Source organism: Neomonachus schauinslandi, chromosome 11 (genome assembly GCF_002201575.2).
Source record: "Neomonachus schauinslandi chromosome 11, ASM220157v2, whole genome shotgun sequence".
NCBI lineage: Eukaryota > Metazoa > Chordata > Mammalia > Carnivora > Phocidae > Neomonachus > Neomonachus schauinslandi.
This window is the reverse complement of record NC_058413.1, coordinates 8707481-8735172: the sequence shown is the minus strand read 5'-3', so window position 1 is coordinate 8735172 and position 27692 is coordinate 8707481. Positions and strand designations below refer to the sequence as shown.

At 39.6% G+C, this 27692-nt stretch overlaps 1 protein-coding gene across 1 annotated transcript; it reads left to right on the top strand.

Annotated features, from left to right (window-relative positions):
- The first annotated feature begins 2654 nt into the window (after nucleotides 1–2654).
- On the top strand, nucleotides 2655–27532 carry LOC110575921 (solute carrier family 22 member 9-like). The gene is made up of 10 exons (XM_021684955.1): nucleotides 2655–3157; nucleotides 3845–3948; nucleotides 10046–10200; nucleotides 10299–10467; nucleotides 11194–11317; nucleotides 21584–21699; nucleotides 22885–23099; nucleotides 24429–24537; nucleotides 25000–25203; nucleotides 27405–27532. Exons 1-10 carry the CDS (start codon nucleotides 2756–2758, stop codon nucleotides 27463–27465), a joined length of 1659 nt encoding a protein of 552 aa, XP_021540630.1. The 5' UTR covers nucleotides 2655–2755; the 3' UTR covers nucleotides 27466–27532.
- Nucleotides 27533–27692: the final 160 nt, after the last annotated feature.

Sequence of the window (27692 nt, the reverse complement as noted above, 5' to 3'; positions counted from 1 at the left end):
CAAAGGAATGAAAAAAGTGGAAAGTAACTTTGAATAAAGAACACAATTTCATTCTAAGTTATGTGGTGTGATCTATTATGACCATCCAGAATTTTTCTGGTTTTCTTTGCACAGAATGTTATGTATTCTGGCTAATTTTCTAAAAGCAAGCATTTAAATCTTACAAACTGAAGCTATATATCAGTTTCTAGTGCACTATGATTTTTCTCAGTTATCTATTAAGATGACTTTAATTGTATGTTTACATGGTAGAGAAACTGGATTGTTTCTGTATAGAAGACTATGAATGCCAATACAAGCATTTGGGAATTTATGTTGCAGGAGGTATTCTTAGAGGTAATAATGAATCATCTAATAATACAAACTTACAAACTACTTGACTTTTCAAATACATACAGCACTGATGTTAATCATCTCTAAAAAGCTAGAAATATTTGGTCTAAGTAGGGCCATTCGGGTCAGATTTATTTTAATGCCACTGAACAAACAATTGCATTTACTTTAAATAAATTGCAAAATTACCAAATATGCTATTTGTATTGTTGAACGTAATACATTATAGTTGTCAACTCTGAATTTCACACAGGCTAGTTTTTGTCTTTTGTTTTACTATGCTTTTGGAACTCAGTCTAACAAAATTAGAGAAAAAGGCTTCAGGTTTCTGCTCTGACTTATAAAGGGTAAGAAAGATGCCATTTGTATCCTCACAAAAAGATGGGCATTAAGGAGGGCACATGATGGAATGAGCACTGGGTGTTATATGCAACTGATGAATCACTGAACTCTACCTCTGAAAGTAATAATATGCTATAAGTTAATTAATTGAATAATAAAAAAGGAATCCATAAGCTTGAAGGCTGGTTGGTGGAAACCTTCCCAACTTAAATGCAAAGTGAAAAGAGAATTTTAAAATGTAACAGAATAGGTAACTGTGAGACAGCAGCAAACAGCATAATATTCTTGTAATGGGAATGTCAAGAGAGAAGAATGAGGGAAAGGACCAGTGGAAACTTGAAAGTAACCGTGGCTGAGCATCTTCCCAAATTAAGGACAAACACCACATCAAAATCAGTGGAAAGGCCCTAAGGAGATTGATTTCTTTCAAAAAGAGACACACGCATCCAGGCAGAAATTGTATCATTGTTGCCAGAGTTTGGGTGCAGGTAATCAGGATTGCATGTTAATAGTCAATAGAACTGTTTCTTTTGGGAGGTGATGAAAATGTTCTAAAATGAAGTAATCATTATGGTTTCCAAGTTTTCCCACATATTAGACTTAGCAGAAAAAATACTCCAAAGCCACTATTAAATATGTTCACAAAATATGTTTGAGAACGAAGGACAGGCATGAGAACAATGACTTGTCTATGAGGTTATGTCAATAGAGAGAACTCGTGACTTGGGACATACAGTTGCTGAAGTGCTAAACCCACCAAATGTCTCAGTGGTAGATCTGAAATGGCAGCAAAACAGAATTCTCAAACGTGAAGCTGGGGCAACAGGGGTTATGCCACACGAAGAGCAGAAAGAAAACACTGGCAGATTCTCCAAGACAGTGTAACGCCCTTTGAGGAACAGAATGTAGCCTTTTCAGATTGGCTTCTTTGATTTAGTAATTTACATTAATGGCTCATCCATGTCTTTTCCTCTCTTGATAGATCTTTTTTTTTCTTCTCTTCTTTTTTAGGGTGATATCCCCTTGTCTGGATGGACCACAGTTTATTTATCCCTTCGCCCACTGAAGGACACCTCGATTGTGTCCAGATTTTGGCAGTAATGAAGAAAGCTGCTACACACATCCATGTGCAGGGTTTTGAGTGGACGTAAGTTTCCATCTTATTTGGGTAAATACCAAGAAGCATGACTGTTGCTGTATTTTCTCAATTCCTCCATAGCCCATTGTGCATTAGCCATGTGTAGTTTTTATAATGTCATTATTTCTGTTCCTCTGTCACCCACTGCAAGATAAGACCCTTAGACCTTGTCTTATCCACTGCTGTATTCCTAGCACAGAAACAGTCCTCACAAATGTTATCTGAAGGAATCAGTAAGCCTGTGGAAGTCAACCTCTTTAGGAGCTTACCACTGGCTTAGCCTCTACCCTCTGTCACTACCCACTCTGCCCACATTTGGAGTTAACTTATTTTTAGTGTGAATTCGTGGAATGATTTGAAGTGAAGCAGAGTGTCACTTTCCACAAGGGAAGGATTGCACCATACTTCACTTGCTTTCGTTTACTCAGAGTTATTTTCATTAACTCTTTTAATCAAAATTCAGGAACTACATAAGCCAAGCACTAAACTTTCAGTACTTTTCACGGGAAAATAAAAAAACGGTTTCCTTTTGAGTCTCACAAGTGATACATTCTGCAGAGAACTGGGATTCATGTAGCAGGTTTATTTTATGTTATTTACAGATGTGGGGATGAAAGTCCAGTGCCACTTCAGGGCATTGCTGACGAAAAGAATTTTCACAAAGTACACCTTTAAACAGTGCTGGTTGTCAACTGCTGGAAGCATCTCAGCAAAATACTTCTCTGGGACTTTAAAGAAAACGGCTACCCACCTGATCCTCAAACAATTTGGAGAATCAGCTTCTGTGGCCCTGGTGGAGGTGAAGCGGGGCCCACTGAGGAAAAAGTGGAGTCAGAATCAATACACGCTTGGTGTGACTTAGTGAATGGAGACCTTTCTCTCTTTGAATTTTTCTAAATAAAGTCATTTTGCCTTCCACTGGCAATCACTTTTTCAGCATTGATGGCCTTTCAGGACCTCCTGGATCAAGTTGGAGGCCTGGGGAAATTCCAGATCCTTCAGATGGTTTTCCTTTGTCTCTCCAACCTCATGGTGTACCCTCATATTTTGTTGGAGAACTTCACGGCAGCCGTCCCTGGTCACCGCTGCTGGGTCCACATCCTCGACAATGACACTGTCTCTGCTAACGGCACTGAGATCCTCAGCCAAGATGCCCTCCTGAGAATCTCCATCCCACTGGACTCAAACATGAGGCCAGAGAAATGTCGTCGCTTCATCCATCCCCAGTGGCAGCTCCTGCACCTGAATGGGACCTTCCCCAACACGAGTGAGTCAGACGTGGAGCCCTGTGTGGACGGCTGGGTGTACGACCAAAGCTCCTTCCCTTCCACCATCGTGACTAAGGTAAGAGGCTCTATTTACCTCTTGTGAGTACATACTCTGGGGGTTTAGAGGCAGCACAAATAATGAACATGCTTCAAGCCTTTAATCACTGTATAAGTGTTCATTCTTCATTATTTCAGCAAATATTCTTTATGTCTTTATTAAATGCCACTAATCTACATATTTAATGAGTCTAAGAACTAAAAAGTAGATGTGACCTTGCAATTATATGGCTTTTATTCTTAGGAAGACCAAAGTCTAAGCAAGTATTTTATGTAATGTGTTGAAAATGTTATGCTTGCGAATTAGAAACATCGAGATATTGATCAAAACCTCCAAGCACAGATTGTACCCCTGAGCAGCCATAAGAGATCTGCGGTGAAACTCTGCCATCAGTAAATGTTTAAAGCTTTTCAGATGATTGCATTCTGTGGCCAAGGTTGAGAATCACTTCATATGAAATAAAACAAGGCATTAATATAGCCAACAGGTTTCGATGAGTCTTCCTAGAGGAAGTTGTATTTAACCTGATACTTGAATGATAAAGGTCAGCTAATGCAAAAAAAAAAAAAAAAAAAGGAAGCTGTAGAGGAAGAGGGGGGCCCGATATAAAGAAACTGGTGTCATTCAAGCTGTTTCAGTCAGGTTTCCACTGAGGGCTTATAAGTCACTATGCTGCGCTCCTTTGCTGGTTTCCTTCTCTTCCAGTGGGACCTGATATGTGAATCTCAGTCACTGAAATCAATGGCCAAATTCTTATTCATGGCTGGAATGCTGGTGGGAGGCACAATATTTGGCCATTTATCAGACAGGTGAGTGTCTCTGGATCACTGGGGTATTTTGTTGAACCAACACATCATTCTTCCAGTAAGACACACTTATTGTCAATTACACTGTCCCAGGCTTCCTTGGTCCCTAGGGATCTAGAAACACATGGGGGATCACAGTCAGTATAGCAAGCTCTGTCAGCTGTGAGTGCCATGTACAGGGCACAGAAACAGCATCTCCATCAGACATGGGGACATTTTAGAACAGGGTTTAGAGAGGAGGTGACACAGCACGTGGTTTAGGAAGATGGGGAAAAGTTACCTGTGGGAACAGAGAGGATGTTTCATGACATAAGATCGGCCTATTTGAAGACACAAATACGTAAAACAGTGTTGCAGACTTTGGCCAGGGGGCCGTGTTCAGTCCCTCCTGGACGCTGTGAACTGAATGCTTATGGATTTCCAGAGCATGATCACCATGTCCCTGTTTCCCAAGTGTGATGGGTAAACATTCCTACTACACCTGTTGTGTCCATAGCCATGTGTCTTGATGGTGTATAGAAAACATTTTTCCAGTGACCTTGATTTTTTTTTTTTTGCAAAAACAGCGCTTTGAAGGTATGTTTTAAACCATGTAATTAATCTAATGACAACTGCTGTCACCATTTGTGCTGTTAGAAATTAGAGTATCCTGTGCTTGACAGTATCACTTCTGAATTAGACAGCCAGTTGCCAGCTCCAGGGATGTCTCCTCTGAGGGATATGGAGAATTCAGGTTCCCCTTACCACCTACCAGCACAACGTCATCTGTTATGTTAGCTCAAAACTGTGAACTCTGAAGGCATGATGGCATAAATGTAGCTTATAAAAGTGTTTCCAGTCAGAGTGTCCATTTCTAACAGTTCCATAACACAGAACCACCCACTTGCAGAAATAAAAATAAAACCATATCTCTGTGGCTGATTCATTTTTTGAAAAGAGTGCCAAGATCATTCAGTTGGTAAAATATAGCCCTTTCCACAACTGGCACCATGACAACTGGATATCCACATGCAAAATAATAAAGTTGGATCCTCACCTAAAGCCATAATAAATATTAACAAAAATGGGTTAATGATTTAAATACAAGAGCTAAAACCATAAAACTCTTTTTTTTAAAAAAGATTTTATTTATTTATTTGACAGAGAGAGACACAGCGAGAGAGGGAACACAAGCAGGGGGAGTGGGAGAGGGAGAAGCAGACTCTCCACTGAGCAGGGAGCCTGATGCGGGGCTTGATCCCAGGACCCTGGGATCATGACCTGAGCCTAAGGCAGACACTTAACGACTGAGCCACCCAGGTGCCCCTAAAGCCATAAAACTCTTAAAAGAAAATGGGGGGGGTGAATCTATACGACTTCGGGTTTGGCAATGAATTCTTTGATATGTCACCAGAAGCATGAGTGATGAAAAAATTGATAGATAGACTGGTCTTCATCAAAAATTAAAAACTTTTGTACCTCAAAGCACATTATCAAGAAAGTGAAATGATAACCTATGTAATGGGAGAAAATATTTGTAAATTATATATAAGCCATAAAATAGGAAAATAGACCAATGGAATGGGTTTAATATTCAGCATATATGAAGAACTCCCACTTTCAACAACAAAAAGACAAAAAACCCAATTTTTTAAATGAACAAAGGACTTGAATATACATTTCTTTAAAAAAGATGTACAAATGGTGCATGAGCACAAGAATAAAATGTTCAACATCATGATATTGAAAACAATGTAAGTCAAAGCCACAGTGAAATACACTTCATACCTACCAGAATGGCTATAATACAATAAAACAAGATGGGGGGTGCCTGGGTGGCTCAGTAGGTTAAACATCTGCCTTCAGCTCAGGTCATGATCTGGGGTCCTGGGATCAAGCCCCGTGTCAGGCTCTCTGCTCAGTCGGGAGTCTGCTTCTCACTCTCCCTCTGTGCTCTCCCTTTCTCTGTCTCAAATAAATAAATAAAATCTTAAAACAACAACAACAAACAAACAAAAAACAAAACAAAACAAAAAACCAAGATGGAAAATAACATGCATTCACAAGGTTGTAGAGAAATTGGAAGTCTGCTGACAGAAAGATTTTTAAGAAGGAGGCTTTGGTGTGGCAAATAGAGGATCAAGGATCAAATCTGTATCTTCAGCCAGAGCAAATGGATACATGCTGATACCATTTAGTGAGATGAAGGAAAATAGGAAATGAAGCACATACAGAGGAGAAAGTAAAGACTTCTGTTTTGGGTGTAATAAACTGGAAGTGCCTATTAGTCATGCAGCAAGAGATTTCAAGTAGAGGAAAACAATGCTGACTATGGATCTGCTTGAAAACCATCTGTCCTAAATATAACCCCTAGCCAAGATTACACTCAGCTAATAAATACCCAAGCCGCCATCTTCCCATGACCCTCCCATTAAAGGGGAATATATGGCCAAGCAAGGAGATCCTAAAGTTTTATTTATTTATTTGAGAGGGGGGGAAAGGGCAGAGGGAGAGGGAAAGAGAATCTCAAGCAGATTCCCCGCTGAGTACGGAGACTGCCACGGGGCCTGACCTCAAGAACCTGAGATCATGAGCTGAGCCAAAATCAAGTCAGACACTTAACCAATTGAGTGAGCCAGGCACCCCTAGAAACGACTTATATTTTTTATACATGCATGCTAAAAAAATTAGGAGTGATGTGTCATGTCGTCTGTAACTGCCATTCAGATAGTTCAATAGAAAGGAGTTTGTGTGGGGGTGTGTGTGTTTGGGGTGTGTGTGCGTGTGTGTTCACAAAGGCAAAGAAATAAGGCAAATATAGCAAAATGCCATCTAGTGGTGAATCCGCTTGAGATTTATAGCAATGTTCATTACAGTATTCATTTAAACTTTCATATTTGACAATTTTCAAAATAAAGAGCTAAGAACAAGTCCACCGAAGTGGGAGCCACATACATCAGAAATATATGTCTTAAATAAAATTGGTAAAAGTGTATATATAATTTTGTAACCTCTTTTTATGCATATGTTTACAGTTCTACATCACGTTTTCTTTTCCAATTAAAAAAAAATTTTTTTTAGACAGTCTTGGGGGGAGGGGCAGAGGAAGAGGGAGAAAAAGAATCTTAAGCAGACTCCACCACCAGCATAGAGCCTCACTTGGGGCTCAGTCTCACAACTCTGAGATCATGACCTGAGCCAAAACCAAGAGTGGGACACTTAACCAACTGAGCCACCCAGAAGCCCCTCAAATATTTTTTTCAAATAAATTTGAGAAACCTATACCAAAAAAGAAAACATACAAAGCTTCTCTAGTTATCTTCATCAAATACAATCATTCAAACATTACTGTGTTAGCCAAGGTAGCTAGTTACAGTAAGAACCCTAGAATCAAAATTAGGATTTTAATAAAATCATGATTCTCACTGTCCTCACAGTGTGGTGTGGGTCACATGGCCCCCATCCTCTGAGCAGTGGCTCAGGGAACCAGCATCTTCCATTGTGTGACTTTTTCATCTGCACGTTTTTTGTTTCCAGCCATGTTGTCAGAGAGAATGAGCAGGACCCAAGTGGACCTTGTATGGACAGGGCTGGAAGTGGCCTTGGTCACTTCTGTCTGCAACCCATGGTCAGAATGCAGACGTGTGACTCTAACTTAAATATAAGGCTGGGAAGAGTCATCTTCCTCTGCATTTGGAAAAAAAAAAAGCAATGGTGAACATACAGCCAAAGTGCACAATTAATAATTAATGAAACAATAATCTTTATATTTTGCCAGCACAAATTTCTCTTCCTTTGATATCAACCACAGATGGTTGAGTTATACTCATTTCATGAGACAGAGTCCTCATTAGTTTGGCCATGAATTCCTTTCATGTATCTATGTATATGTTTCATTTTTTCCTTATGCCCCAATCCCATTTCCTTCTTCCCAGTAGGGGTCATTATAATGCATTAACTATATTTCTTTAAATTCATATGTTTTTCAAAATAAATGACATTGTTTGGTTTACATATATTTTAATTCACATATGTATGTAAATGTGTTATTATCTCATTCTTTTTCTTTTGTACACCCAATGATATGTTTTTTGAGGTCTATACACATTCCTACGTGTACTTCTAGTTCATTCTTCTAATTGCTGCATAGTGCTCCTCAGTGAAGATCCATGACGATGCTCTTCATCCATTTTTCAGTGATGGACAACCAGATTGTTACCAAATGCCTGCCGCTCTAAATATCACTACATTTTAAAGATTTTTATTTTATTTATTTATTTGAGAGATATCATGAGCAGGGGGAGAGGGAAAAGCAGACTCCCTGCTGAGCGGGGAGCCCGACTTGGGGCTCAATCCCAGGACCCTGGGATCATGACCTGAGCCAAAGTCAGACACTTAACCGACTGAGCCACTCAGGCACCCCTAGATATCACTACCTGATATATCTTTAATACAGCTGCTTTTCATTTTGACTGACCAGACTTTCCAATAATAGTCATTACATCATTTCATTAATCATAGCGTTTCTTTACATAGATTTTATTCCATTTTAAATGGAAATACAAATGTATGTAATAAAAATACTCAGAATATAAAAGATTTAACACTGCGTTATAATGGAAATATTCTGCAAGCATAGCAAGGATTGCAGGTTTTTTTCCCAATCCCTCTGTTTGTCCACTGTTGGTCATACAGAATCAGCACAGAATCATCCACGTTGTCCAGAGAAAGGCCCTCTCTCCCAGACAACTGTGAAACACAGAATTCTCCTTCCTTTTTAAAAATACCTTGTCAGGCTCCCTGCTCACTGGGGAGTCTGCTTCTCCCTTCCCCTCTGCTTGCCACTCTCTCTCTCTCGTGCTCACTCTCTCTCTCTCTCGCTCAAATAAATACAATCTTTTATTTTTTTTAAAGATTTTATTTATTTACTTATTTATTTGACACAGAGAGAGACAGCGAGAGAGGGAACACAAGCAGGGGGAGTGGGTGAGGGAGAAGCAGGCTTCCCGCTGAGCAGGGAGCCCAATGCGGGGCTCCATCCCAGGACCCTGAGATCATGACCTGAGCCGAAGGCAGACGCTTCACCGACTGAGCCACCCAGGTGCCCCATAAATAAATAAAATCTTTTAAAAAATAAAATAAAAATACCTTCTCCTTCTCTGTTTCTTTATGCTCATCTCACCTAATCCTTTCCTCTGAGAACTCACTCTAAGTTCTCTGAGTTGTTCACTTATTATTTTAGGGAAACATGTTGTTGAAGGCCTATAAAGCCAGACATAGCAAAGAGGGCCTCTAATGCAACCCATCAGCAACTTTGCTGTATTGTTCCTTGGATATTCCTTTCATGTAGTTTATCCATGACCTGTGTGGTCCTAGAGTCCCAAGCACAGATTTAGATCTTGTCTTAGTCAGCTCAGGCTACCACAACGAAACACAGGTGGCTTAAACAACAGAAATTTATTTTTTCAAGTTCTGGAAGCTGGGAGGTCCAAGATCTGGGTGCAGAGAGATTTGGGTCCTGGTGAGAGCTGTCTTCGTGAATTCAAGGCAGCTGCCTTCTTGCTATATAGCCTCACATGGCAGGAAAAGGAGAGCAATCTCTCTTCTCATAAGGGCACTAACCCCATCATAAGGACCCCATTCTCATGACCTCATCGAAACCTAATTAGCTCCCTCAAAGCCCATCTCCAGATACCATTTCACTGGGTATTAGATCTTCAATACATGAATTGGGGTGGGGGCAGGGGACACAGTCCATAGCAGTTCCCTAGTGTTCTAGACACGGCACAGACTCCACTGTGTTAAGTGCTTGTGTTAGTACAAGGGACACGTGTGATGTGTTAAAATTTCCAGTACTGCAACTGGTCTCATATGGCTTCAATTGGTCTCAAAGATCTGGTAACAGACTGGGGAAGAAGTTTTGTTATACTCAGTCTCTATTTACAAACAGGTGGGTTGCTTCTGGGAAGATCTCCTGTTGACTAGCTGTTGATTCTTTAAAGTTTCAAGGGCAAAGTTTCACTTACTAAAACCCATGCTAAATTTCAAAGTGTACCTTCTTTTGTTAATTTTCCCATCCGGTCATTCTTATTCCCCCATCTAACCGGTTCCCATTCCTCAGGTTTGGGAGGAAGTTAATTCTCAGGTGGTGCCTCCTGCAGCTGGCCGTTGCTGACACCTGCGTGGGCTTTGCTCCCACCTTCGTCATTTACTGCGTGCTACGCTTCCTGGCTGGCTGCTCTACCACGAGCATCATGACAAATACTATTATGCTGTGTAAGTAAACACTTCGCATCTTTGACATTTTCCAAGCCTTGACTTTGACTTTGAGATTCCTACTTTGAAGTCAAAATCCTGTTCGTGTTTTCTTTCAGGCATAGAATGGACAGTGCCCCGATGCCAAGCCATGGGAATAACAGTGGCAGTCTGTACTGCTTGTGTAGGACAGATGATCCTGGGAGGACTGGCTTTTGCCATTCCAGACTGGCACACCCTGCAGTTGGTGGTTTCTGTACCGTTATTTGTCTCCTTTCTTTTCTCAAGGTAAAAGCTTTCTTTTTTCCTTTGTCTTAGAGGATCCTGGGATGCAAGATACATGGAATCAGGTCCTAAGAATTCTGTTTGGTTCTTAGTTAAGAACTTGAGCACATGCTCTCCTAATAAGTGTCCTTTGTACGCTTCACGAAGCTGAACAGGTGGGGTTACCAGATAATATCAACGACACTCAGGTAAACAATTTTTTTTGTATAATATTCCAAATATTGCATGGAGCATAGCTACACTAAACATTTTTCATAGTTTATATGAAATTTCTATTTATCTGAGAGTTCTCTATTTTTACTTACTAGCCTGATAGAATACAGGGTGTCTCATTCAAGTAAAATTTCAAACAAACAACAAATACTTCTCAGTGTAAGTAGGTCCAAAATACTGCATGGGAGATGGTTATACTCAACAATTACTCATATTCACTGTTCATCTAAAATCAGATTTAACTAGACACTATTTCTATTTGCCAAACCTGAAAATATTCCCCAGAATAAGAGTGAGGGGGCAATATGACTCCCGCTCTATATTGCCAGTAGTGAAATGTACCACACAGAGAGACCATCCTCCCAGTTTTTTAGTCACGGTACAAGAGAATGTAAGTTTGTGTTTTCTGGTATAACAGAACAAGAGGTAGGTATTAGATGGGAGGGGAGAGGCATTTCAGGACAAAGAGTATGGACACATGAGAGACTTGGCTGCACCTCTGTCTTCTTTGATCAGGTGGCTGGTAGAGTCTGCTCGGTGGCTGGTTATCACCAACAAATTCGAGGAGGGCTTAAAGGCCCTGAGAAAAGCTGCACATAGGAATGGAAGGAAGAATGCTGGAGAAGCCCTCACCATAGAGGTGAACAGGAATGGGAGTGGGTTATGGGATGTAGGGAACTGGTGACCTGACCTAGGCACTGGTTGGTGTCCATAAAGTAAATAAAGGGTGGGGACACGGGTCTGGCTTCGGGTCTTCTTACCTCATTGTCCTGGTCTCAGCGGCCATCCATATTGTCTGAGTTAATATAAAGAGAGAATATCCTGTTGCTGGGAACTGAACACAGATATTTTTACTCAACAGGAGCAGAGAGCTCTTAGTGTTTACAATCATAAAGATTGTGTATTTGTTAGAGAAAGTAACCCAAATGAAGCCATTTCTTTACATTCATATTCTGATGGCCTTTTTTGAGGATAGTAAGACCAGTAGAAGGGAGGCTTAGTGACCATGCAGACTAGAGCATGTTAAGTTTGTCATACACTCTTTCATTAACGGTATTTACTGCTTGCTTCCCTGGGCCCCTTCTGCTCTCTCCAGGAGATTTGGCATTGGCCACAATAGTCCAAATCTCTGCTTTGTGGAGTTTAAATTCTACTTATTACAAGTTCCAAGAGCATGGCTGAGTGGAAATGCCTCAGAGAAGTCTTCCCCCCCCCGCCCCGGGTCTGGAAGGCAGATATTGCTGTGGATCATTAAGTAAACCATTCATCATGTCATGAACATATACATTATTTATCAAAAAATTATAATGTGCTAGTCATGATGCTTGATCCTGAATAGCAGTAAGGGTCAGAATTCTGTGTTTCAAGGAACTTTAGTATTAATAAGAGAAAAATCAAGACATCTTAAAATTAACACATATTATGAAATCCAGCTTCTTAAATTTTTAACTGTATGATACAGTATTGTTAACTGTAAGTACAATGATTCTAAAACTTTTTCATCTTGCATGATTAAAACTCGATACCCATTGAACAGCAATCTCCCATATTCCTTCTCCCTGGTCTCTGGTAACCACCATTCTATTTATTGTTTTATTATTTTAATATTTTATATATTTCATATAAGTGGAATTGTGAGGTATTTGTCCTTCTGTGACTGCCTTATTTCATTTAACAAAATGTCCTTGAGATTCATCTGTTGTAGCCTCTAGCAGGATTTCCTCTGTTTATGGATGAATCATATTCTGTGTATGTATATGCCACATTTTCTTTACCCATTCATCCACTGATGGACATTTAGTTTGTTTCCATGGGTTGGCTATTGTGAATAGTGCTGCAGTGAACATATGTGTGCAAATATCTCAAGATCCTGTTTATAATTCTTTGGGGCTTAACTTAACTTTTCTGTTTGCAATGAAAGGGGGATGGAAAGGATTCTCAGAGAGACAAGGAAACATCATCTTTCCCATTTAATTGGAAAAGGAGAGGATTAGGGTCTAGACAGTCAAAGAGAAGCAATAAAACATCTCTGGAAACATGTTCAATGGCACAGCTGAAGGATTTTTCTTAAAACAACTTTATGCAAGTGATGAATCACAAAATTCTACTCCTGAAACTAATAATACAATATATGTTAACTAACTTGAATTTAAATAAAATCTAAAAAACCCCAACTTTATTGAGGTATGATTAACAAAGAGCTGTACATATTTAATATATAAAAGTTGATGAATCTGATAAGGACACATCCAAACATCAGTACCACAACCCATGCAATAAACATATCCATCATCTCCTAAAACTTTCTCCTGCCCTTTTTATTCATTATTTTTGTGATAACACTCAATAGAAGACCTACTAATAGCAAATTTTCAATATATAGTACAATATTGTAACTATAGACACTATGCTATACAGTGGATCCCTAGAACAGATTGACCTCACATAAGTGAAACTTCGTACTCTTTGACAAATATGACCCCATTTCCCACACACCCCAGCATCTGGCGAATGCCATTCTGTTCTCTGCTTCTTTGTTTCAGATCTTATATCTTAGTCTTTAACACTTTGTGAGTTGATTTTTGTGTACATCATAAGATGTTTCCAGTTTCATTCTTTTACATGTCAATATCCAGTTTTCCACAACACCATTCATGGAAGACACTATCCTGTCCCCACTAATATGAATTCTTGGCACCACTGTCCAATATCAAGTGACTGTGTATGCTGAGTTTATTGTTATTCTGCTCCATTGGGCTGTATGTCTGTTTTTATACTAGTACCATACTGTATCTTTGTAATATATTCTGACATCAAAAGATGTGATGCCTCCAGCTTTGTTTCCGTTCAAAAATTCTTTGATTGTTAAGGGCCTTCTGTGTTTCCATATGAATTTTAGGATTGCTTTTTCTTTCTTTTTTTAATTCAATTAGCCAATATGTAGTACATCATTAATTTCAGATGTAGTAGTCAATAATTTTTCAGTGCTTGCTTTTTCTTTCTTTTATTGAGAAATAGTTGACACACAATATTACATTAGTTTCAGGTATACAACATAGTGAATCAACAACTCTATACGTTATGCTATGCTCACAAGTGTAGCTACTGTCCCCATACAATGCTAGTACACCACCATTGACTATATTCCTCATGCTGTACTTCTCTAATTCATGACTTATTCATTCCATAAATGGAAGCCTATACCTCTGACAACCATCAGTTTATTTTCTGTATTTATTGGATCTATTTCTCCTTTTTGTTTTGCTTTTTAGATTCCACATGTAAGTGAAAATGTATGGTATTTGTCTTTGTCTGACTTATTTCACTTAGCATAATATCCTCTAGGTCCATCCAGATTGTCACAAATGGCAAAATCTCATTCTATTTTTATGGCTGAGTAACATTCCGTTATAAATATACATCATATACATACATATATATTATACACATACCACATCTTTTATCCATTCATCTATCAGTGGACATTATGTTGCTTCCATATCATGGCTATTGTAAATAATGCTACAATAAACATAGGGGTGCATACATCTTTTTGAATTAGTGTTTTTGTTTTCTTTGGGTAAATATCTAGTAGTGGAATTACTGGATCATATGGTATTTCTATTTTTAATTTTTTAAAGATTTTATTTATTTATTTTAGAGAGAGAGCGTGAGCACAAGTGGGGGGTGGGAGCAGAGGCAGAGGGAGGGAAATCCTCAAGCAGACTCCCTGCTGAACATGGAGCCAAATGTGGGGTTTAACCCCAGGACCCTGAAATCATGACTTGAACTGAAATCAAGAGTCAGATGCTCAAGTGACTGAGCCACCCAGGTGCCCCTCTATTTTTAATTTGTGAGGAAACTCCATGGTGTTTTCTGCACCAATTTACATTCCCACCAACAGTGTTATATCCTCTTATTGAACTTCTCCCTTTATCATTAGGTAATGCCCTCTCTGTCTCTTGTTACAGTCTTAGTTTAAAGTCTGTTTTGTCTGATATAAGTATTGCTACTCCAGCTTTTTTTTTGCTTCCACTTGCATGGAATATCTTTTTCTATCCTTTCACTTTCAGTCTGTATATTTCTTTAGGTCTGAAGTGAGTCTCTTGTAAGCAGCATATGGATGGGTCTTGTTATTTTTAATCATTCTGTTACCCTATGTCTTTTGATTGGAGCATTTAGATCATTTACATTTAAAGTAATTATTGATATATATGTACTTATTACCATTTTGTTAATTGTTTTCTGGTTGTTTTGTAGTCCTTCTCTGTTCCTTTCTTCTTCTTTTGTTCTCTTTCCTTGTAATAGATGGCTTTCTTTAATGTTGTGCCTTCTTTCTCTTTATTTTTTGTGTATCCATTACAGGTTTATATGAGGTTCATATATAACATCCTAAATATATAGTAGTCTATATTAAGTTGATGATCACTTAAGTTTGAATGCATTCTAAAAGAACTTCCTTTTTATTTCCCCTCTCCACATTTTATGTATATATTGCCCTATTTTACATCTAATTACTGTGTGAGCCCCCATAACTAATTCTTTACATATAACTGATTTTATTATTTTTATCTTTTAATCTTCATACTAGCTTTGTAAGTGATTGCTCTACTACATTTACTGTATGTTTGTTTTTACTCATGAAATTTTTTTCCTTCCAGAATTTTCTCATCTCTAATTATGGCCTTTTCTTTTCCACTTAAAGAAGTCCCTTTAACATTTCTCACAAGGCCAGTTTAATGGTGATGAACTTTTTTTTAAGACTGATTGATTAGGGCGCCTGGGTGGCTCAGTTGGTTAAGCGACTGCCTTCGGCTCAGGTCATGATCCTGGAGTCCCTGGATCGAGTCCCGCATCGGGCTCCCTGCTCAGCAGGGAGTCTGCTTCATCCTCTGATCCTATCCCCTCTCATGTGTTCTCTCTCTCATTCTCTCTCTCTCAAATAAATAAATAAAATCTTAAAAAAAAAAAGACTGATTGATTAATTGATAGATTTTAGAGAGAGAGTGCATGCACATGTGTGGGGAGGGGGCAGAAGGAGAGGGAGAGAGAATCTCAAGCACACTCTGCGCTAAGCACAGAGCTTCACACAGGGCTCAATCTTACAACCCTGAGATCACGACCTGAGCTGAAACCAAGAGTCAGACTCTTAACTAACTGTGCCACCCAGGTGCCCCTAGTGCGGATGAACTTTTAAAACTTTTGTTTGTCTGGGAAACTATCTTTTCTTCCCTTCTGAGTGGTAATCTTGCTGGGTAGAGTATTCTTGGTTGTAGGGGTTGTTTTTCCTTTCAAAACTTTGACTCTATCATGTCCCTCCCCTCTGGCCTGCAAAGTTTCTGCTGAAAAATCAGCTCTAGTCTTATGGGGTTTCCCTGGTATGTAACTAGTAGCTTCTCTCTTGCTGCTTTTATTTATTTATTTTTAATTTATTTTATTTTGTTTTATTTTTTTATTAGTTATGCTAGTCACCATACATTACATTTTCAACTTTTTGAGGAACCTCCATACTGTTTTCCAGAGTGGTAGCACCAGCTTGCATTCCCACCAACAGTGTAAGAGGGTTCCCCTTTCTCCTCATCCCCACCAACATCTGTCATTTCCTGATTTGTTAATTTTAGCCATTCTGACTGGTGTGAGGTGGTATCTCATTGAGGTTTTGATTTGGATTTCCCTGATGCCAAGCGATGTTGAGCACTTTTTCACGTGTCTGTTGGGCAAACAGGATTTTTTTAAAGTACCACACCCAGGGTGGAGCCCAATGTGGGGCCTGAGCTCACGACCCTGAGATCAAGACCTAAGGTGAGATTAAGAGTTGGATGCTTAACTGACTGAGTCACCCAGGTGCCCTGAACAAGATTGTTTTCTTAATTTCATTTTCAGATAGTCTGTTGCTGGTATATAGAAATGCAACTGATTTTTATATTTTGATCTGATATCCTGAAACTTTACTGAATTCATTTATTGTTTCTAACAAAATTTTGGAGGTGTCTTTAGGGTTTTTTACATGAAAGATCATGTCATCTGCCAACAGAGATAATTTTACTTCTTCCTTTCTGATTTGGATACCTTCTTTTTCTTATCTAATTGCCCTGGCTAGGACTTCTGAATCCTCTGTTGAATTAAAGTGGCATTCTTGTCTAGTTCCAGATCTTAGAGGAAAGGCTTTCAGTTTTCCATCATTGAGTATAATGTTAGTGGTGGGCTTTTCATATATGACCTTTAAGGTAAGTTCCTTCAATACCTTATTTCTTGAGAGTTTTTTGAATCATGGATGTGTGTTGAATTGTGTCAGATTCTTTTTTACATCTATTGAGATGATCATACGGTTTCTAACCTTCATTCTGTTAGTGTGGTGTATCACGTTTTTAAAAATTTACTTATGTTGAATTATCCTTTCATCCCAGGGATAAATCCCACTGAGTCATGGTGTGCAGTGTGCTCTTGAAGTTGGTTTACTAATATGTTGTTGATGGTTTTTTCACCTTTGTTCATCGGGGATATTGGCCTATAGTTTTCTTTTCTTATGGTGTCTTTGTCTGACTTTGGTATCAGAGTCATACTGCACTCATAAAACAAATTTGTTAGTATTTCCTATTTATTTTTTGGAAAAGTGAGAAGGATCAGTGTTCATAATTTAAATGTTTGGTAGAATTCACCTGTGAAGCCATCTGGTGTTAGGCTTTTATTTCTGGGCTACTTTTTAAAAAAAATTCTAGTTAGTTGATATACAGTTCAATATTGGTTTCAGGAGAAGAGTTCAGTGGTTCCCCATTTACATAAAACACCCAGTGCTCATCATAACACGTGCTCTCCTTAATACCTATTGCCCATCTATCCCATCTCCCACCCACCTCCCTCCATCAACCCTGTTTGTTCTCTATAGTTAAGAGTCTCTCATGATTGGGGGGCCTGGGTGGCTGTCATTAAAGTGTCTGCCTTCAGCTCAGGTCATGGTCCCAGAGTCCTGGGATCAAGCCCCACATCAGGCTCCCTGCTTGGGGAGAAGCCCGCTTCCTCTCCCACTCCCCCCGCTTGTGTTCCCTCTCTCGCTATGTCTCTCTCTGTCAAATAAATAAATAAAATCTTAAAAAAATTAAAAATTAAAAAAAAGTCTCTCATGATTTGTTTCCCTCTCTCTCTCTTTTCCTTCTCCCAAATGTTCATCCATTTTGTTTCTTAAATTCCACATATGAGTGAAATCATATAGGATTTGTCTTTCTTTGACTGACTTATTTTCCTTAACATAATACACTCTAGCTCCATCCACGTCATTGCAAATGGCAAGAATTCATTCTTTTTGATGGCTGAGTAGTTAATTGTATATATATACCACATCTTTATCCATTCATCAGTTGATGGGCATTTGGGCTCTTTCCATAGTTTGGCTATTTTTGGTAATGCTGCTATAAACATCAGGCTGCATGTACTCCTTTGAATGTGTATTTTTGTATCCTTTGGGTAAATACCTAGTAGTGCAATTGCTGGATCATAGGGTAGTTCTATTTTTAGCTTTTTGAGGAACAACCATACTGTTCTCCAGATCAGCTGCAACAGTTTACATTCCCACCAACAGTGTAAGAGAGTTCCTCTTTCTCCACATCCTCACCAACACCTGTTGTTTTCTGTGTTATTAATTTTAGCCATTCTGACAGGTATGAGGTGATATCTCATTGTGGTTTTGATTTGTATTTCCTTGATGATGAGTGATGTTGAACACCTTTCCTTTTTGGGGGGGGAGGAGCTGCCTGTAATGTTTTTTAATTTAAATTCAATTAGCCAACATATAGTACATTATTAGTTTCTGATGTAGTGTTCAATAATTTACCTTTTCATGTGTCTGTTAGCCATATGGATGTCATCTTTGGAAAATGTCTATTCATATCTTCTGCCCATTTCTTAACTGGATTATTTGTTTTTTGGGTGTTGAGTTTAATAAGTTCTTTATAGATTGGATACCAACACTTTATCAGATATGTATCTTGCAAATATCTCCTCTGGGATACTTTTGATTACTGTTTCAATCTCCTCATTTGTAATTGGTTTCTTCAGGTTTTCTATTTCTTCTTGATTCAGTTTTGGTAGTGTGTATGTTTCTAGGAATTTATCTATTTCTTCTAGGTTGTCCGCTTTGGTGGCATATAATTGTTTGTTATAGTCCTTTGTGATCTTTTTTTATTTCTGTGGCATCAGTTGTAATGTCTTTTCTTTCATATCCGATTTTATTTATTTGAGTCTTTCTCTTTTTTTCATGGCCAGTCTAGCTAAAACTTTGTCAATTTTGTTCATCCTGTAAAAAAAACCTAACTCTTCTATCAGTTTTTTTCTCCCTCCCCCCCCCCCCCCCCCCCCAATTCCTTAGAGCCTTGTATGGTGTTTGTACATTTTTTTTCAATTAGCTAACATTAGTTTTTGATGTAGTGTTCAATGATTCATCAGTTGCATATAACACCCAGTGCTCCTCACAACACATGCCCTCCTTAATACCCATCACCCAGGGTGTTTGTGCATTTGAAGAAGCAGTCGCCTCTTCCAGTCTTTACAGTCTGCTTTTGGCAGGAAATGCCCTTCACCAGTCACCATGGCTGGAGATTCTGGGTAGGCCATTTAGCAGGGTTCATCAGTGGACTTGCTGTCTGGGTCCATGGATGTGTGGACCATTTGCCAGGGTCTGCAGGTGGGTCCACTTCCAGGTTCATGAACAGACGGGCCAGGTTGTGGGCTTGATAAAGCCTCTTTGAAGTAAAGCAAGGGTAGAATGTGAATGGCAAGAGGAAGACATAGCCTGGATTGCAGATGTGCAGGAACTGAATGCTACTTGAATGTAGTTACATTTGAAATAGGCCTTACAGGTTAAGGTAGAACTAGCCATGTTTAAATCAAGCAGGGATATGATTAAATTTGCAATTGAGAGCAGTCCAAATGATGGCAGAGGGGCCATGCCAGTGGTGTGCTGGTAAATGTTTAATACCTAACATTACAAGAAGTGAAAAAAGCCATAGATCTCAAATTTGTGGTGATTATCAATTTTTGTAGTATGAATACCACCACCATTGTCAATAAAAGCCACCAACCTCATGGCAACTGCTTTACAAACTACCTAAAAATTTAACAAAGGGCTGTTGTGAATTTGTACATGCTAATTCCAGGACACCAACCAGCTGTTCCATGTTTTTCACCCCAACATGGTGTTATGATTGGCACAAATAGTTTTTGTTTTGTTTTGTTTTTCTATTAGCAAAGGACAATCAGAGGAAAAGATGCATTTTAAAAAACAAAGATCCAGCAGGCTCCCATTTGAATATAGGCCTCCTCTTCCATGAATAAGAATTTTACCAGGTAGGAGGAGCTCCTTGAGTTCCCATAAATGACCTGGCATCACCTCCCTAAATTCTTCTGGAAATGCAACTCACATCTCTGCTCACCAAAAATGAATGGCCAGTGTGAAATAACCTCATCATCTCCCAAACTTTTACTCTGATATTGGATGTGATTTGAGGCCAGTCTCACAGGCATGGCAGCCCTCATCTGGTCCAAGTTTAAGGTATTCTTGGAGCCCATTCTTAGAATACTGCCTAGACAATGGCCTGTGGTCATGGGTTTCTGGTGTTAGTTGCAGGAAGGAGTTGCTATCTTGACTTTTCTCTTCCAAAAGCTTAAGTCCAGGATTTTGCTGCTTGAGCTAGCTCTGCAACTGCAAAGGATATTCTTGATCTGGTAGGTCCTCACTTAGGTGACCTTACATTTCTCTAAAGTCCCTTCCTCATGGAATTTTTCCAATGGACTTCATGATATTGTTTCACTTGTAGAGGTGGGATGAGAATTAAGTCAATATTATTGGAATAATTAATAAGTAAGTATCCAAGGTGTGCTGGATATAATTCCATCTATGTATTTGTAACCTCATGTATGGCTAGAAAGTCTTTATGAAAAAGGTGCTATTATTTTTCGCTACCTATTTCTTCTCCCTCTCCATCTCCTCCTCCTCCTCTTCCTTCTTCTCCTTCTCCTTCTCCTTCTTCTTCTTCTTCTTCGTCTTCTTCTATGACAGGGAAATTGGGGTTTAGAAATACTTAATCACCTTCTGCAAGGTATACACCTAGCATGTTGCAGGACCATCAAGTAACCCCAGATTATAACCAATTTGGGTATAAATTATTCTACATCAAGTTCCTGCCCTGGTTTCATCCTCAGATTTAATTCTAGGCACCTCCTCCATGGAGGCACAATATGCCAGGATTCCCCTCAAAGAGACTGAATGAAGAACCAAAATAAAGGCTCTCAGGAAATGTCATTTTTCCTGAGATAAACAGTTTCTTTGCAAAGGATGGCTGGCTGGGAACCAAGCTTAGCTTCTGGGTCTTTCATGTCCATCTAGCATAAATGGAGCTTTGGACCTTAATCCAAGTAATTCACATTTGATTTTCTTCCTGATCTGAATATCTAACATATACACCCTTTTGGATGCCCTGCAGCCCACTCAGATCTTGTGTTTAAAAAGTCTTTGTTGTTGGGCGCCTGGGTGGCTCAGTCGTTAAGCGTCTGCCTTCGGCTCAGGTCATGATCCCAGGGTCCTGGGATCGAGTCCCACATCGGGTTCCCTCCTCGGCGGGAAGCCTGCTCTCCCTCTCCCACTCCCGCTACTTGTGTGCCTGCTCTTGCTATCTCTGTCTCTGTCAAATAAATAAATAAAATCTTTAAAAAAAAAAAAAGTCTTTGTTGCTACATAATTTTCCTAAGGCTCCTTTAACTCCCTAATTCACCTTTCACATGTCAGTGCATTTTTGCTGTCTCAATTTCCTACTAAATATAACAACAAGTGGTCCAGCTTGTCCCCTGTGGGGGACCTCCCAATGCTCACATTGTGTGACAACTGAACAGTTTCTTGTTGCGGTTGTTTTTGAAGGTTTTGAGATCCACCATGCAGGAGGAGCTGGAGACAGCACAGAAAAAACCTTCCATAACTGACTTGTTCCACACACCCACCCTGCGCAGAAGGATCTGTTTATTGTCCTTTGTGAGGTAGGCTTCACACTATGCATAAAGAATATTAAAGTAGTGGCTGGGCGCCTGGGTGGCTCAGTTGGTTAAGCGACTGCCTTCGGCTCAGGTCATGATCCTGGAGTCCCTGGATCGAGTCCTGCATCGGGCTCCCTGCTCAGCAGGGAGTCTGCTTCTCCCTCTGACCCTCCCCCCTCTCATGCTCTCTCTCTCATTCTCTCTCTCAAATAAATAAATAAAATCTTTAAAAAAAAAAGAATATTAAAGTAGTGGAGACATGAATCTAATCCTATCAAAGGATACAACATGTTGTAGGGACAGATTTGGAGATAAAACATGAGGAAGCCAGAAAGATAATTGCATTTTTTAGTTACAGAAAGACTGACCCAGAACGAATTGTGCAATGAGTTTTGTTTATTGTGTCACCTTACCAGGCTCAGCATATGGAAATGGAGGCTGTGAACTTCAATCACAGTAGAGATTTTAGCTTTAAGTTTCTTCACTTGTTTGTTTCCACTTCGATTGAGATAAAATTACAAACATTTGGGGTGCCTGGCTGGCTCAGTCAGAAGAGCATGTGACTCTCGATCTTAGGGTTGTGAGTTTGAGCCCCACCTTGGGTGTAGAGATCACTTAAATAAATTAAAAAAAAAATTTTAAGTGTACCAATGTATACAGCTAAATGAATATTTGCATATGTAAATATGCAACCGTCACCCAAATCTGGATATAGAAAAAATTCTAAAACCCTAGAGGACCTCATTATGTATTCTTTTTTTAAAAAATATTTTATTTATTTATTTGAGAGCCAGAGAGCACAAACAGGGTGAGGAGCAGAAGGAGAAGCAGACTCCCCGCTGAGTATGGAGCCTGATGCTGGGCTCAATCCTGGGACTCCAGGATCATGACCTGAGCCGAAGGCAGATGCTTAACTGACTGAGCCATCCAGGCACCCCCCTCATTATGTATTCTTAAGAACAATACCCTACCCACCAAAAAAGTAACCATTATGACCTCCATTATTATGCAATATTTTATGACAGTTTTTAAATCATCACCATGTAGAATATTCTACAAAACAGACCATGCCTTTTGTACTGGAACACCAACCACTGGCTGCCTGTCTGATAATATTTATGATTGTTGTTTGTAGAACCTAGGGTCTAAACGTAATGACATCTTTCTTTCTTCTTTTGTTCACCACAGATTTGCAACCTACATGCCCTTTTTTGGCCTGATTCTCCACCTCCAGCACATCGGGAACAATGTTTTCCTGTCCCAGGTTCTCTTTAGCATGGTCAACCTCCTCGCCAATTACGTTGCACTTTTGGCACTGAATCATATGGGCCGTCGAGTAAGCCAGATGATTTTCATGTCTGTACTTGGAGTCTCCATTCTGATCACCACATTTCTGCCTGAAGGTGAGAAAAGAGCACAGGTTGAAGAAAGGAAATATATCAGGGACTCGGGGACTGGGCTCACACATGGGAAGGGAGAGTATGGGTCTAATGATCCCCCAAAACTGATCTGAAGATTTAGGACAGATTCTACGATTAAGCAGCTGGGAAAGAGTCAAAGCCCAGTAAAATTTGGTTCAGACATGGCTATCCTCATCACATCTGAGAAGTATCTGGTGTCATATCTTTCTAAAAGTTTCTCTAGGAGAGCAATTGATCACTTGCCCTTTTGGCTTTGACCAATCACACTTGTAACTGTAAATGACAGTATTTTGTCCAATATATATTAATTGTATCTCATATGAGAACACAATACCCTCATTTCCTCTCTCTGGTTTCTTTCTTATTACTACTGCTTCAGTGACAATTTACTGCCTGATGTCTACATATATCCACTTGTGTGTCTTGTATTAGGTCACCATAATTGCAATTGTGGTTTAGGGAAGACTTTTTGATTTCAAGAAAATAAAAATATCTTGTCTTCAAGCAAAGAAGTATGCAATAGGAACAAGGAGTGAAGCAGTTAAAGCCTCTCTTAGGATCAGTTTTACTAAATTAAATGATCCTATGTAATGGATAGGAGAACTGAGGTGGTCCTGGGCTTCGCCTAACTCCCAGCATAGCTGTGTATCTTACAGGATCCCAGATTGGTAGCTCTGCCCTCATCTTGGATGTCAGCAATGATGTTTGCTTCTTTACCGCGGAGCGTATTCCAATGTTGTAACGCTCTCGTGAGATTTTTTTTTTTTTTTTATTGAGTAGAAAACGGACTCAGATTTCCTTTCAGAGGTTTCCAAAGTCCAACAATTGTTCTTGTAATACAGGTCTTTATTCTTCAATCTTCAAATATAACTGTAGATCAAGCTACTTATCCATAGACAATGGTTTTATTACTCTCTGCCACAGTACTAGCCCCAAGTCAATTTCATGTATGCATACAGGTTTTAAACTTCTCAAAGACATGGATGAGTTTTACATCCCTTGGTAATTGTTCATATGGAGTCTTACTTTATACATGAAAGGCAGAGGAGACACTGGACAAAATAAATGAAAGCAAACTCACATTCCCCTCTCAGTCTTTGGCAAATTTCTGATGTGTAAGGGAGAGGTAATAAAATGACTCGGGTTTTTTATTCTGTTTAAGCTGTAACAGTAAGCTCAGCTCTAGTCACTATACATTCTCTGCCTCTCTGCACTTTCTCTACAATGTATTTAACACATGCAAACATCTCCAACTGTGTCTTCTTCACTTGTAATTTGGTGGGTGGTGAATCTCACTGTCTTCCTCTCCAGAAATGCAGACCCTGCGTGTTACTTTGTCAACTTTGGGAGTAGGAGCTTCTTCTGCTGCAATCATGTGTTCTTCTGCCCATGGAAATGAACTAATCCCCACCATAATCAGGTACAAATCGCATGGGAGCTCTAGCCGGGTCAAAATAGGCCTTTCCCAGCTAATTAACATTCATAGTGGGAAGAACACTGATGAGTTATCAAAAGCATCAATTATAATAGTATTAATAGTAACAAAAATTACAGCCAAAATTTGTTAAAATCTGACTTTGGCAAAGCACTGTGTTCTTTTTTTAACATATCACCTCACATAATCTATAGAACCACTCAATGGTAGATGCTATGGATAAGAGTATTTTTTAAATAATGAAAGTATGTCTTAGTGCACTTGCACACTTGAAAAAAATTGCCAGCAAATAAAAGAGCATATTTGAAATGTAAGAGTATATTGTCAACCTTCATGTATCTAACTAAACACTGTTGTGATATCTTCTATAATCGAAGCAAAATAATAAATCACAAATTACTTGCGTGGATTTATACCAAATTATTTTTGTACTGTTTGTACCCCAAGGGCAACAGCCACAGGAATCCTGGGAATTGCTGGTAATATTGGAGCGGCCCTGGCTCCCCTCTTGATGATCCTAACCGTGTATTCTCCCCACCTGCCCTGGATCATGTATGGAGTCTTCCCCATCCTCTCTGGTCTTGTTGTTCTCCTCCTTCCTGAAACTAGGAATCAGCCTCTGCCTGACTCCATCCAGGATGTGGAAAAAGAGTGAGTAAACCCTCTGGCTGCTCCTTAAGGGAGCTGTGTGCTCTAGATCCGTGATGAGGAAGGCAAGACACCATTCAGGATCACTGTCCCCTGGGAAAGATTTATGAATTTTTTTTTAAAGATTTTATTTATTTATTTGACAGAGAGAGAGACAGCAAGAGCAGGAACACAAGCAGGGGGAGTGGGAGAGGGAGAAGCAAGCTTCCCGCCGAGCAGGGAGTCTGATGTGGGACTCGATCCCAGGACTCTGGGATCATGACCTGAGCCGAAGGCAGACGCTTAACGACTGAGCCACCCAGGCACCCAAGATTTATGAATTTTTAAAAAATGTTTTATTTATTCATTTGAGAGAGAGAGAGAGAGAGCACAAGCAGGAAGAGAGGCAGAGGGAGAGAGAGAAGCAGACACCCTGCCGAGCTGGGAGCCCGACGTGGGGCTCGATCCCAGGACTCCAAGATCATGACCCGAGCTGAAGGCAGACGCTTAATGACTGAGCCACCCAGGCACCTCTATGAATTTTTTTTAAGTGAGTTATATGCCCAATGTGGGGCATGAACTCATGACCCCAAGTCCAAGTCACCTGCCCTACCAACCGAGCCAGCCAACTGCCCCTCCCAGAGAAAGATTTAGACTTAGACACATGCCATGTGGTCAGTGCCTTTGGTTTAGCTACAGCCTCAACTCTCCTCACACTGACCTCAGACTCCCCCGCGGCTCCCCAGGTCACACAGACTGGCTCTGCCTTGCCTGCATTAGTAAGTTAGTGGTGCAGGGACCAAAATTAGGTGCCTAAGGGTGACAAACACACCCTGAAGGTATTTCACAGACACACACAGATCCAGACACCAGACTCTCATCCCTCAGACCCTGGCAGCCCTCAGCTGGGGGAGTGCAGTAGCTCCCCAGAGTGTCTGAGGACTGCCCTGGTCACTGAAGAATCTGAACGGGATCAGGGAGAGAACAGGAGCCCCTCCCACAGATGACCATGCATCTCAGGGGAAGAGTCCCATTAGGCAGCCCGTGAGATCCAGACTGGTTGGTTTCCGCTGGGAATGCAACTGTTGAGAAAAGAGGGAAAGGAGGAGTAAATATAGGTTTGTTTGTTTGTTTTACACAGAACAAGAAATTTTATTATCTTGAATGCTGGTGCATTCAAACAAATGACAAGCTTAATCAGAAGAGGAGGCAGAGGGAAACTTCACATACGGAAGTGGATTTCTGGGCAGGTTTAAAACCTTTAAAAGTTGAAGGCATAATTGTTCAGGCTTTTTTCAGATGGAAGGCTTCTCTTTTACTTGACATTTTCACTTTAACAGTTGTTATGTTATGAAGTTCAACCAAAGTCTTTCACCTGTAAGGTTAAATGGAAAACAGAGTTGAGTAAAACAATTTCTCTAGTATATTAAGAGTGTTAGAAAGAGTTTGTTTTCTTTGTTCTTTCATATACGTGGTAATGTCTAACTTTGAAATTTTCTTACAGATGTCTTAATTTTTGAGTTTTTAAAAATGGTAAGACCATGAATTTTCTTGATTTATAGATCATAGTAGCTTCATAAATGACCAAGACTCATGTACAAACAAAATTTCAGATGCTCTCGAAAACATATTTTGAGATATAGCACAGGTGATACCTATTTCTTTTTGGGTTTGCTTATCCTTTTGGTATACTGAAGAATACCCAATTTAAAATACAGGTATTTTTTGGGCATGGAGCCTACCAAAAAAAAAAAGGAAGGAAGGAAGGAAAGAAGAAAAGAAAGCAAGAAAGAAAGAAAGAAAGAAAGAAAAAGTGGGGCTGCCTGGGTGGTTTAGTCAGTTAAATATCTGACTCTCCATCTCAGCTCAGGTCTTGATCTCAGGGTCATGAGTTTAAGCCCCGCATTGGGCTCCATGCTGAGCATGGAGTCTACTCAAAAAGGAAAAAAAAAAAAGGCATTTTTAAATGATCAAGAATTGGAAAGGATTTTTAAACTTTTGTATACTGCCTTTGCCTCTTCCAAATCCCTTGGGCATCCAGATCCCTTGGCCTCCAAAGGTAAGAGTGGGAGTTGGAACTATGGAAGCTGCCTTCCCAGAATTTACTCAGATTCTTGGGGCAGGGGTCAAGAATCCATTTGCTCTAAAGAATGCAGGACATACATGTTGATTTGACGTCTTCTCATTTTTGTGCTTGTTTTTTGGTCTCATTGTATTTTTACCAGGAGAGAAGCCCCAAGAAAAGCAAAGAAGGAAGATACCTTCATGAAAGTGACACAGTTTTAAGGAGTTCCAAGAACTAACTGCTAATCAAAGAGCAAGATAGAGGAAGGAAAATCAGGATCATCCCCAGATATTGGCAAGATCTGTAAAATAAATAAAATAAAGATGTAATGGAATCATGGATCCTATTTACAATTGCAGTACTAAGTAACTATGAAATATATACAATTAATCATAATGAGAAGTTTGAGAAAAGTCATAATACTTAAAAATATTTTTTTATTGGGGCA

What these genes read in the sequence shown, in the direction of transcription:
- LOC110575921 (XM_021684955.1), top strand. Translation starts at nt 2,756, where the DNA reads ATGGCCTTTCAGGACCTCCTGGATCAAGTTGGAGGCCTGGGGAAATTC. An exon ending in GTCTCCTTTCTTTTCTCAAG is followed by an intron (nt 10,468 to 11,193) that starts GTAAAAGCTTTC and finishes TTCTTTGATCAG; the next exon opens with GTGGCTGGTAGAGTCTGCTC. An exon ending in GAGAAGCCCTCACCATAGAG is followed by an intron (nt 11,318 to 21,583) that starts GTGAACAGGAAT and finishes TTGTTTTTGAAG; the next exon opens with GTTTTGAGATCCACCATGCA.